The following is a 13775-nucleotide window of genomic DNA, read 5'->3' as shown; positions in this document are numbered from 1 at the left end:
ATTTCAGAAGTTTCCAACTTTTGTAATGGTAAACTATCAAGCGCGCCAATTAAAAACGGAATCCTAATTATTTCGAGTCTGGATTTATGTCCCGTTTATCAATCTTGAGGCACGAGCGTTTCCGTACCGAAATAATTAACTGGTAACATTGTTGTATTTGGACTGAAATAACAACTCGTAAAGATTGTTTTAATGTTACATTCGTATAATTTACGGCGTATTTTGTAAATAGTCGTCACTAATTTAAAGTCTTTAAAGATTTTAATTGTCGGCCTTAATATGTAACGCATAAAATTGATACTTTTTAAATTGAATTTTAATTGCCAATAACTCGATTCTAGAGCAAATTGTATTAGTTATACTTTACCTAAACGATTTCGTAATGCAATTAGAGGCGGCAGTCATCTTCTGTAAGGCTGGAATGGGGATTTATGAGACGCCTTGTGAGCGCTTTTCGTAAAAGCACGATCCTGATCAGTATTGAGGGATTTATGTTCCGAAACTCCTCCATTTTCCCCACAAACTAAATCACTAGTTCTTAATCTTTTAAGTGATTGACGTTATCTCTTGTCGAGTTAGTTAAGTTTTAAGCATTTGGAAAGTCCTGATGCTCATTTTGTGCATTTAATTGGGGTTGGGGAAGGAACATTAAGGGGTAACAGGCTTCATACATATATGGCAAATTTGAAATCAATATTTATTTATCCCCAGGTCCCTTTTTATAGTGGCAGTATATATTTACAACCTTATATATAAAGTTTCTATTTTTAACATATTTAGAATTTTATGTCGTGTTTTATTGATCCTTTTCCAGTCTAACTTTATAAAAGTACGTCACGTTTGCTCTTTTCAAGTTTCTTCTGTAATTTAACTTCCCCGATTTATTTAACAGTAAATAAATAATTGAATTTATAATGTAAGAGGCTTCTGTTACGTTATTTTATTTCTAAATAAACGAATTAAAAGCCAAGAATAACAAAAAAAGTTTGTAAAGGCTTTTTTCGTTCAATCACCTGAAATTTTCTCGTTTTGGGACAAGTACGAATAAGTAACGACTTTCAAGTTCATGTAAGGTTGAGTCGGTAATTAGAAATGCATTATCAGTCAAATATTAATTATTAAAATGTTATAAATCTACAATAAACTTGTAACAAATATAGCAAACGAGCTCCTGAGCCACTTAACATTTAATCAGTTCTTCCTTGGGTGATGATAACTAAACTCCTGAAACCAGAATTGGAAAATTCGAAACCGTTCGCGAGTTTTCTTGTCCACAGACGGACGGACGGACAGAAATTCCAAAATCATGAACTCGCTAGGAGCTCGTTAATAAGCGTTATATCGCGTTAGCGAACTTGACTGTCATCAGGCCATGTAAATAAATACCACATTTGCTTTTCTGCTGTAAGCAACTGGCTCGGTGGTACCCACTCCTCGCCTTTTCTCCAACTGCAGTGTAGGTCGTCCTTGTTGGTTCACGAAGTACTTACACTAATAAATGCCAATAGAAGAAGGAAAGTAGTTCGATTGTGGAGTTATGCGTGAATGCGTCAAAAACATTGTGTATATGGAGTGTCGGCCCGCCCTCGTTTCCATAAAAGAACCAAAGACTGACTAACAAACATATAATACATACAAACACACATATTAAACTGATATATTGAGAACCCCCCCTCACTCGTATAACCAAGAACTGCAGCAAGTGAAGCAAAATTTAAATAATAAGAATTGTGACATGAAATTTAAACATTTAATCGAGATGTTTCCCGCAAACCGTTACCTAAAAGTATTCAAACTTCCATTAATAGGTACTCTGCAAATTTGCATACCAACATAGTTTTTCATGATCTATCGAAAGACAATATTATCATGATCGTAATGCTATTTTAAATAAAACACCCTATATTTTATTGCATTTTTGAAATCTACACGAAAATCTACATCGTTTGATACCACATTTCCCTATACCCAGTATCAAAGGTTTTCAAGATATTCGAGATTTCTTCAAGTTTTTCAAAATGAACAATACTGACTTGTTGCTACATTGATTTAAATTTTGATCGCCATTCTACAGGGTGTTTTAAAAGTAATGGTCAATTTTAATAACTTCAAACCTTAAAAAGTTGAGTTTTCAAATGAAACCTGCTTTATTTCTTTTTTTGCACTTTCTATGTCGAAAAAAATTCTACATCGATCAATGTAGATACACAAATTCCATGTAAGTAGGTCACAGGTAATGTTGGTATAATCACATGTTTGGTTTCACTGAAATGGCGGGAAATCTGCCGGTAATGTAGAAATGCATCTATAGCGTGACGTACGCGACTGTTAATCTTGCGAAAACGGCGGGTCCAGGTAAAAATGCGATGTCATTCACGTACTGCGTAGGTAGTATAATTTTCGCGAGGAAATAATGCCGGTCACAGAACATTTGATGTCGGCCTGCAATCAAGCGTTCTGTGACCGGTATTCTCTCCTGACGAGCATAATAGGTAATATCGAGGTAGATAGAATGTAAAAGGTAATCCCAAAGAGAACAAAGAGCAAACGTTGAGGGAAGATAAAAGCTTAAAAAACGTATTTATTAAGTCATAATATTCACATACTTCAGACTGATTAACAGCAATTACAAATCCGCCTAAAGCGTGCATCAATGGAGCACAGCCACAGACCCCGAAAGAATGAGGAACCACTCCATACGATATATGGTAACAGCCAAAACCAAAAGCCCGGGTTTAGGTTAGACACTATGTAAAAAAAAGTAATGGCGTACGGAAGAAAAATAATTTGCATGTAATTATAATATGACGGCAGAATCTTTACTGCGCGAGAAATACAACTCGTGGGCAACATAAAATTAAAGAAGACATCTGCACGACCTCCGTCGGAAAAACAAAGAACTCTATTACAAGAACAATTGACATCTAAACTTGTGAATTACAAGGGAAACCTAGATGGCTTAAGAATATTGAATATAAACGAGAGTAAGAATCAAACAGTTAATTTAAATCAGGAATATCAATTGTCAAGAAAAGTAAACCGAACAAAATTCTTTTAAATTCAGTTGACGAGCTGCGAGGGAGCCAATGATATACAGAACTCGCGATCACTTTTCCTAGGCACTATTTCCACAATTTCCGTCTACGTCAGTGTAGATAACTTTTTTCATTTTCCGAGGAAGGGTTTCTCAAAAATACACTTTAGCAGGCCGTATGGGGGTTCAGTGAGTTGGGAATGTAACTGTAGATACGAGACACGTTTCACCTACCATATGGCATGTGTGAGACTCGAGAGCTACTCCATACACAAGGGACGTGTCAAATGTTCGACACGATCATCGCACAAAAACTAGCAAATTCGAATAACTTTCACGTTTCAAGACGCACGACGTCGTACTTTAACGCGGCTCCGGCCTTACATCCTCCCACCTAGATTGCCGAGACACGTGGATGTCGTAATTTTTGAATTTCTTTTTGCGTCGAGAATGTTTTGTTATTCAATTTGTTAATTAGGGTAAGGAACGGGGTCGAAAATCAAGGAGTCGCCGTAAAGGGTGTCCAATTTCTGTCACGATTTGGGTCATAGATACTGGTCACGTTCGCAATCTTTTCAGCACGCATAAAAATTTACAGTCACGCCCGCTGGTGGTAGAGTTTCTGAAGCTTTCGCTTTATCTGAACTGAAATCTCCAAAAAAGTTAATTTGATATCGATGTTGTATGTAAGCTTCGAGTAGAGAATTTTTGTCGATAACACGAGAAAGTCCCTGGCTATGGTGTTATGCCCACTTCACGCTCAGAATCAAAGGAACCACAACGCAATATTTCTGACTTTTAGGCCGTAAAACAACGATAAATAGAACAAAGTTGACCCCATACGTTCAAATCCCTTAAATTGAGTAAACACTTAAAATATTGTAAACAAGACCGCTAAGCCCCGTGCGCTTATTTAGGTTTAGTGGGAAAAGTAGTTTCGTTTTACACCGTTTTACTCTAACATAATAGGGGTAAAATAAAACGCTTACTTTAACCGTCGGGTGGTTTAAATTACACATATTATCTTCGCCTGATTTAAAATCTTTAATTTGAGGCATAATTCCTCTGCTTTGGATAGCCGGCAAAATAACGCAGTTATTGTAGCCCAAGTGGATCCTGTGTTCTTCCGAAATTTTTTTTTTAATTCACTTTTCGTATTTTACATCTTATTCTACAAAGTTTAATATACCACACTAGATACCTAAAACTAGTAGATTTGGAGATTAATAATAATTCTATTTTTGACTTTAAATAATAATGAGTTCATCCTGTTAGATCAGAAAAGTTTCACGCATTGATATTCGCATAATTAAGTGAGTTGTTTGTATCTGATTTGATGTTCAAATGTTCAAAAAGTCTAAGCTACTTGTACAGTGTGTCCTATTTTGGTTGAGATTGCAGTGTATCTCAGATGCATATTTTTTAAAATTTTGCAATGACATGTTTCCACCGTCAACTATCCATCCATCCATGGCCTACTATTTAAAAACAATAAAAAATAAGGTTTTAATGGCTAACATTAAAAAATATAGGTTGTACATCAATGTACTCAGGAAAAAGAATGAAAAACAATTGACGTATTGCATTTAAAAAATACCAACATTGAGTGACTTATTTGATTACACCGTATGTACAGTGTGATTCATATTAATTTCCAGAATTGTTCGGATCATGAGTCGAATATGGAAACGGAACCCAGTACAGCCTTGGCAGGAATGCATGGCCCAGATAAGGAACAGCTTGTTGTGCTCAATCGGTTCTTAGAAAAAGAATTGGAGAAGTTTAGATCTTCACCAGGCAAAACATACTTAATCGAACATAAACATACCATAACAGGTGCCGAACGGCAGAAACAGAGACTTTTTTTTTGGGTTGGATCCATCGTTCCTCGAAATGGGGGTTGAAATAACTATATGGGGAAGGTTTAGAGAGTTTTGATCACACAAGAAACAGAGACATTACCCCCGTAATCGAGCTATCCAAGAAATTATAAAACCGGAGGTAAATCAGATGCCGGGGGATGGAATTATAGAACCGTGTAACATTTCGTGGAGAAGACACCGCTTCTGTGTTAATTATCGTCAGGTCAATCAGTTGACAGTCGAAAACGCTTATCCCTTGCCCTTTATGCATGGAACCTTAAGCAAATTAAGAGAAGCAAGGTATATAAGTATCCTAGATTTGAAGTCGGGCTATTGGCAAGTGCCCCTGAAGGAAGCCAGTAGACCGATAACCGCCTTCACCGTCGCAGGAAGGGGCTTGTTTCAATTTAGTGTTTTACCATTTGGGTTATACTCTGCACCCTCCACATTCCAACGATTATTGGATAAGATCCTGAGACCAGAATTGGACAACTAGTATTGCATCGGCTCAGGAAGAGTGGACTACAGGTGCATACAGAATAATTCCTGTTCTGCCAAACTGAATTAAAACATGTGTCCCCTCCCCCCTCCCATTTTCTAAAGTTTAACTTGGCACCACTAAAGGCATGCGTATGCAAAATCTGAAACCAATTGGTTGTCGTATGTAAAAGTTATGCACGTTTTAATTCGTGGGGGGGGGGTCCCCCTTTTAGACAGCGAAATTTGATGGCCGTCTGGCACACCTTCAAGGTATAGGCCACCTACTGTAAAAAATTTCAGGACTCTAGGACCATTCCCCTAGAAGTAGTTCAAAACGGTAGAAGTGGGTCCGGACGGACGGACAAAATGCAAACAATACCACATTTTTGTTAATTCTTAAAAAATGCGCTAAAAATCGAATCCTAACTGAATTTAAAATATTCTTGCTGGCCAACTTAGAAAACAATATAAGTTGTAACTTGTAACCAATAATTCTAAACAAGAAAATTTAAATTATTAAATAAGAGTTCCAATCTTCACTTGGTGGTTGGTTGTTTTTTGAATGGTTATATCTAAATCAATCCAAAAACTCAGCACAAAATGTTGATTGTTGCCGAATGAAAACTATAACGTTCGCTTGGGGTTAACGCTCGTTACGCTATAGCGTTTTAGGGGAGTTTTCGAAAGAAACAAAAATCTCTGTATGTGTTTTGTCCGCGTCTATTCCTCGTCTAACTCGAGAACGAAAAGAGACAGCGATGTCAAACCTTCGCCAATCGATTTCTAAGAGTTCAAGGATCACTGCTATTAAATATGAGCCGGATTATAAGTCTGGTATCCGAATGCGAGCTGAGTTGCAAAAAATTCCCATATTGAAAATCAAATGCGATTCTTCGTATCTTGTTCAACGTCGTGGTGCTTATTACGTATCTAGTGTGCAACTCGAACATTTCAAAATCTTTATAAAAATCAAAACTTATTTCACGATTTATAACAAACACCAATTACACGACTTGCTAATTAATCTATGCTTTTGTTTCAGGCGCCGGAGAATCGGGGAAGAGTACGATAGTGAAGCAAATGAAGTAAGTGTTATAAATCTCCTATTACTATACATTATATCTACTCCATACTTATTATCAAAGCGCAGAATTCTTATCTCCCTTTCCCTTATCTAAAATGTAAATAAACGTGCAGGCCATAGCTACTGTGTTGTATTTAAAATGGAAAGGGGACCACTTCTAAAATTTTAATTGCGTACGCGCAAGCAAATGATTTTCAAACATACTGAGAACTTTACATAGAGCTTTTAAATATGGTAATTTCCTCCTAATTGCTTACTTCGTTTTCGCTTTTTTATCGTCTTTTCACTTCAAAATACTGATAACCTCCCTGTGTTTCCTGTTACGTTTTGCGATTGGCTGTTTAAAGCAAGGGTGTTGTGTTGTTAATCCACTCTTGACAGTGTAACGCTATATTGTAATTAATCTTAGTGTGAGTAATTTACATAGATAAATATAGGTATATGAGGGTTGCTTTCTAACATCATATCATTTATAGCGTGGTAATTTTTGAACAAAATCTAATGATATCTAAGCTAATACAGTTAATTAAATAGTATATTGAAACACAAGTGTTACAATGCGACCTATTGTAATACGACTATCTTGTGGCACGAGTGGCGACGCGAAGCGTAGCCACGAGTGCCCGCAAGATAGGAGTATTACAATAAAGCATTGTAACACGCGTTTTTCATACTATTTTTTCTATTTCGGTGCTTTAATTTAATTAAAATATCATTATCAGAAACTATAGGGAACATTAGAACTAACATGTTTTATGTTGGGAACACTTTTTATGCNTCGTTTACGATTACTTTTTAACTTGTTTGAATGGTTATATCTAAATCAATCCAAAAACTCAGCACAAAATGTTGATTGTTGCCGAATGAAAACTATAACGTTCGCTTGGGGTTAACGCTCGTTACGCTATAGCGTTTTAGGGGAGTTTTCGAAAGAAACAAAAATCTCTGTATGTGTTTTGTCCGCGTCTATTCCTCGTCTAACTCGAGAACGAAAAGAGACAGCGATGTCAAACCTTCGCCAATCGATTTCTAAGAGTTCAAGGATCACTGCTATTAAATATGAGCCGGATTATAAGTCTGGTATCCGAATGCGAGCTGAGTTGCAAAAAATTCCCATATTGAAAATCAAATGCGATTCTTCGTATCTTGTTCAACGTCGTGGTGCTTATTACGTATCTAGTGTGCAACTCGAACATTTCAAAATCTTTATAAAAATCAAAACTTATTTCACGATTTATAACAAACACCAATTACACGACTTGCTAATTAATCTATGCTTTTGTTTCAGGCGCCGGAGAATCGGGGAAGAGTACGATAGTGAAGCAAATGAAGTAAGTGTTATAAATCTCCTATTACTATACATTATATCTACTCCATACTTATTATCAAAGCGCAGAATTCTTATCTCCCTTTCCCTTATCTAAAATGTAAATAAACGTGCAGGCCATAGCTACTGTGTTGTATTTAAAATGGAAAGGGGACCACTTCTAAAATTTTAATTGCGTACGCGCAAGCAAATGATTTTCAAACATACTGAGAACTTTACATAGAGCTTTTAAATATGGTAATTTCCTCCTAATTGCTTACTTCGTTTTCGCTTTTTTATCGTCTTTTCACTTCAAAATACTGATAACCTCCCTGTGTTTCCTGTTACGTTTTGCGATTGGCTGTTTAAAGCAAGGGTGTTGTGTTGTTAATCCACTCTTGACAGTGTAACGCTATATTGTAATTAATCTTAGTGTGAGTAATTTACATAGATAAATATAGGTATATGAGGGTTGCTTTCTAACATCATATCATTTATAGCGTGGTAATTTTTGAACAAAATCTAATGATATCTAAGCTAATACAGTTAATTAAAATCATTTGCCGCATTGTATATGGTCAATGAAAAAGCGATGGTTTCGATATTCGATTAAAGTTCTCATATTCCTGATTTGTTTTCCAAAAATAAATGGTAACCTAGAAACTGAAATAAAGGAGCATTAAAAAAACTCCCTTTCGACCAATCAAATACTCGTATGAAAGATACAGAGATAAAATGTAAGAAAATTGTTTTGTGTTTCAAATGAGAAATTGAATAGGTTTATTTAAGATGGACACGAAATCAAGGGCTAGTTAGAATATACGATATTAAAGAGAACCAAATGGCGATAACACATAATTTAACAAAGATATTAACTTCTATTTAATAAAACGTAAAACAATAGATACGCTGGTCTTTTATTGGACTGCCGATTACCGAAGCGCAGAAGGCCTACGCTAAAATTATTTTTTTACTGGACCAAGGTGTCTTCAAACGACTGAGTTATCGAACATCAATTATTTAATACTGCGCATTAATCAATGTCATGTGATATAAAAATATGAAGTTATAAGGGACCGGCATATTTATTTTCATGAGTAACTTATAATTTCGTATAATGTTAGGGTTTCTGGAGATTACGAAGTGATTAATCAATGCCAATTTCTTCCGCTAGAGTGAAAATATTGCCACGACTACTATTCCGTGATTGGTAATTGCTATTTTGTTCTACTTTTTGTAGGACGTCGACTTTTTCGTACATAGGGTATTGCAAAGATCTATTTTTATATTGTCATAATATTATCAGTGGTGTTCCCATAAGGTATAGGTACTCCATATACGTCGTATACTCTCAAGGATTTGTTAGACATACAGCGTATAGCGTATACTCTCAATCAAGGCGCCACTGGACACGATAATTTGAATAAATTGAAGGTCGCATGTCATCCACAAACACGTTTTTTTACCAATTTAGAGCGCTGAAACATGCGTTTTGAGTATCCAATTTTTATAAATTTGTGAGGGGATGCCCCCCCCCCTCGCGTTTTAAAGGTAACATTACAATCACTCGCTCAATGATGTGAAAAAAGGTCAATTTCTCGTAAACGTCATCCGGACAGTCTCCAATCGATTTTCTGCAAACCAACCAAATGGATGTCCCGATTTTTAACCAATTTCACACTTTCAAAGTGTCAACCACATTACAAAATCGTCATGTTCCGCTATATTCTCTATTAAAAGGCCTATAATCGTGCCACTCCGAAAATTTACGAGGACAGCAAATCAATAATCATACTACGGGCAAAACTCCTACGTAACCAACATCCCTACTATACTTTAAGGCTGCGCAGCCAGTCATGTCCGTTCCCCACTATTTTGTTCCAGTTCTCCTCACTACCTGCGATGGTGTTATCATGGATAGTCGAGTGTGGAAGTCCTTCCTTTAGTATTTCTCTTTGAGGTGTCCACCTTACACATTCGAACACCACCGCATGGTCTTTACCATCCCTCATCCCACAATCCTCGCAGTCTTCATTGTAGTTCCTCTTTATTCTGTACAAGTAGCTGCCGTTCTTACGGTCAGATAAAAATTTATTTCACCGTGCTTTCTACCTGTCCATAAATTTACGTCTTTGATCAGTGTCCGTGATTTTTATGGCCCTATTTTTCCTGCCACCTTTCCCTCACCTTCTTCCGGTCCCATCCTTTGGAACTAGTCATCACCATTATATTGCCTGCAGCTCACTGGTTCTATAGACACTGGCAATTTTAATTGTAAGAAGTCTTTGGACTTTATTTAGCAGCGACGGTGCTACTCTCCACTTCAGATACAGGTTAGTATCTTCCTCTTTGAGGCCCTCGCTCCCCTCTTCTACGATAGCACTCTGTTTAGCGTCGTAGCACCCTGTCCGATACCATCCTGACGTGCTCAATAAATGTGACATGACGAGCGATTGTGACTCCCAGTATTTCGATAGATTTTCTGTCTTAGTAGGTCGATGTCTACTTTTCCTAACACCTTTTTTCATGTAAGTAGTGCCAGTTTTTGTTTTTGTCTCAATTTTGACAATCGTCAAAGGAGTACACGTCGGGCACACTTCTTCCGCAACTCATTTATTTCGGCATAGTAGCTGCACACATTCGGCGAAACGCCAGTGCTTTAGATCTTCGCAGTCAAGATTTCTTCGGTTTTCCACTGTACGTAGCGATGGCCACTAGAGTTTTGTCTCTACGGCCTACCCCACAATCGTGTATTAAGTTCCGCGGCCGTTGTTGTTAGGTCTACGATATTTCCTTGCGCCCCCTTACGAAAGATGGTGTAATCCCCTTGTTCGCAATGTCATCCTAAGCTATTCAGTCTGCCAGAATGTCACCCTGCTTACCTATCGGTTTTCGCGGATCCCCACAATGGCGAGACCGCGTTGAAACTGCCTCCTAGAATCGTTTTACCCCGTCCTACCTGTCCCAGTTCATTTCCCAGATCGTTCAATTTTCTCACATTCTGCTTAGAGATCATTTGGCGGAAGATAAACGCTATATATGTACAGATCTCCGCTTTTAACCAATACAAAGCCTTCACGTGCCCCTTTAGCGCCCGCTAACACACTATCGGTCATGGCCTTTGTCTGTAAGCACTTTGCTTAGACCTTTTCTTCCTATTTCACACACTAAGATCTCTAGATTTTTGTATCGAAAACTTTAGTGCGATCGCCATATTGTTCAGGTTCATTTGCCTTACCTTCATCTCAGAGATTCAACTATATCCGATTCACCTTGCACTTTGACCGCACTCGCATTTTCTTTTTCCGCCATATTATCTCAGTAGATAATACTTCTTCTTTCATCTTCTATCGCTATACCAGTTCCAAGTTTTGTTGTTCCGCTTGCGATACATCGATACCCTTTGAAATAATCTCCTTCTTTAGTAACTCCTCGTACTTACAGTTCGCTGCGAAGGCTCGATGTCCTAGTCCCTTCCCTTTACCTAGCTGCTCGTAGTTGGCACAGGTTGTTTCTACCTTGCATTCGCTGGATTTGTGTCCTACTCCGCAACAATTAAAACATAGCACACGCGGAACTTTCGTGTCCCATTCTTAGCAGCTAAAGCATCTTGTGCTATCTTTTATATCTTACTCACAGCGCGCTAATCCTATACGTAGGTGTCCAGCGTTAACAATGTTAACAGCAATCTTTTGACTCGTATCTACTTCAATCATGTTCTTTCATTCTCACTCTACCTTCTGGTGCTACCTTATACACCGCTTCTATACGTCGTTTAGTATAAGAACAGTCACAGGTGGCCGCCCACTACAACATTTATGTCTTTTTCTTTGCATCTCTAGCTAGAGATGAAAATAGCATAGTTTGTGTGCAACTTACAGGCGCCAGTTTTGCGGTGAGCGGCTACCTGTGATGATTGACGTAACTGTTTTTGTACTAGAAGAGGTCTAGAAGAGCAAAATAGTACCTAATTTTTTTCGGTGACTGAAATCGTTCGATTATCTTTTAGAACAGTAATCACTGTTTCTGGCATCAACTCATTTATCTTAACCGTTGCTACCTTGCCCACCCTTCTCTCCACTGCCTCTACCAATTTCACTTTCTTTCTCGCTACATTTATCATTTCGTATCTATTTTTCTCTTCTAAGCCATATACAACTGTGAGCTCGTCTGACTCCCTCTGGGAATGTGCACGACTCCTTCATCGGAACCACAGCACATTGATACGGCAAACCACCCACTTACAACACGAGTCAGTTTATAGTCATTATTATCTTGAAGATTTGGTATTAAGCAATTTGCGTGTACAACAAGTTGGGAAATGCACGTTTTTACAAAAAAAATTTTAGTTCACTGAAAACGCGGTGAGATTTGAGATAGATATAGCGTATAAAATTAAATCGCGTTGCTAATGTAAATTTATAATCTATACATTGAAATGTGCGGATAAATCGTAACGCATGAATAATTATAGCCCTTTTATGATTTGAACGAACATGATTCAAATCTTTCCTTATAAGTTTACTGCCAGTTATAAAGTAAATTTATTAGAAGCGGCATCCTATTTACTCAAAAAGTTTCCAACTAAAAACGATTACGAGAAATTGATGGCATATAATTGGTATAAGGAGAGCGTATAAAACTTAACATTTTCCTTAGCTACGAAATGGCGTTCCGAAACGTTAAAACTACTTGCAGTATGAAATTTATTCAAGAGACATGCAAAAACTTCATTTCTAAATCTATCGCTTCCACTACCCTTGAGCTTAACATTTTTTATCTTGTTTTATATTCCATACTGTAATGTTGACTAAATTTTGCAACGCCTATCGAGTGTTACGCTTCAAAAGCTGTTCACTGGACGATGTCTTTTATTTTTCATGACTGTTTTTAGAATTATGTTGAATCTAAGGCAGTTTAGCGTTCGCCGATATAGCGGAAAGGAGATGTATTTCTGTAATTATTGAAGCGGAAAAAGTATTAGGGGTGAACTTCAATAACTTTACGGCTCTTGTACGCCTTCCGATTACAACTGATCGGATTTAAACTCCCCAAGTTATGAAATATACTACAATCAATTTCTAGAGGGTATTAGAAGTTCTCTAAGCAATCCACAAACAATGGACCAGTGGAATTCATGGCGTTTGCCTAAGTACTGCGTTACACTATCCCCTTCTTAAAGTTATTGCGGCTGGTGAGCACTTCTATAATACATCGGCATTATTGAGCTCCCGTCGCCTGCTGACTTTCATTTCCCCTAGAAATCTACCACTTATGAGAAAGAATCAGTAGAGGTCGAAGTAACGTATTAAATTTACGCCAATCGAGATTGTAGGTTTATGAGTGCATCGATCTCTTCGAGGAACACACTTAAACAACGAAGGTGTATGATTTTACTGTTTGTGTTATCTATCTTGATATTTACGAGGTTAGTGAGTTAAAATGATTTAGAAAACTGAACAAACTAGGTTTATTTATTAAAATATTTTCTCTAAAGGCGATCGATTTCGGGACTAATACCCATCATCATAAATGACATTTATTTCAGCACGGCCTGATGATTAGTCCCGAAATTGATCGCCTTTAGAGAAAAAATTTTAATAAATAAACCTAGTTTGTTCAGTTTTCTAAATCATTTTATCATTCAACAAACTACAAATGGAGACCTTCATTCAACGCGTTAGTGAGATAATTGACATTTTTATCAATTGGGGTGGTATTGTTTGAAATGATTCGCGCGGAACTACGCTGTGTATGAGGTGAATAGTACAGTACAAGAGGAGAGCGAACGCGATTGTGTAGATGATAACTGAATAATTAAAGCCTCTTGTTTCTACACAGACACGGATCTGTTCTCTTAAAAATATCTGTTCTTTTTGTGTATGTAGCTTATTCTGTTTATACAGATGTGAATAGGCAAGTAGGTAATGTAGTCTACTGTGTCGCTTTAGAGGCTTCAGCTAAGAATCCTGTCCCACCCAATTTTTACTGATGTGCTCGCCGAGCCCG

The 13775-nt window shown here is 37.3% G+C and overlaps 1 protein-coding gene across 3 annotated transcripts in view; it reads left to right on the top strand.

The window, feature by feature from the left end:
• LOC116159057 (guanine nucleotide-binding protein G(o) subunit alpha) overlaps positions 1–13775 on the top strand; it is a 165395-nt gene that overhangs the window by 111093 nt on the left and 40527 nt on the right. For 2 of the 3 annotated variants that reach the window (XM_031472062.1, XM_031471987.1), the window contains exon 2: positions 6419–6461. In XM_031472062.1, coding sequence (XP_031327922.1) covers positions 6419–6461 — 43 coding nt within the window. Of the gene's footprint in view, positions 1–6418; positions 6462–7740; positions 7792–13775 lie in introns of those variants that run through there. The other variant, XM_031472128.1, reaches the window with a different exon arrangement.

The sequence above is a fragment of the Photinus pyralis genome, unplaced genomic scaffold (genome assembly GCF_008802855.1).
Source record: "Photinus pyralis isolate 1611_PpyrPB1 unplaced genomic scaffold, Ppyr1.3 Ppyr1.4_LG1, whole genome shotgun sequence".
In the NCBI taxonomy this organism is placed as follows: domain Eukaryota; kingdom Metazoa; phylum Arthropoda; class Insecta; order Coleoptera; family Lampyridae; genus Photinus; species Photinus pyralis.
Note: the sequence above shows the minus strand (reverse complement) of the source record. Positions and strands in the feature narration are given on the sequence as shown.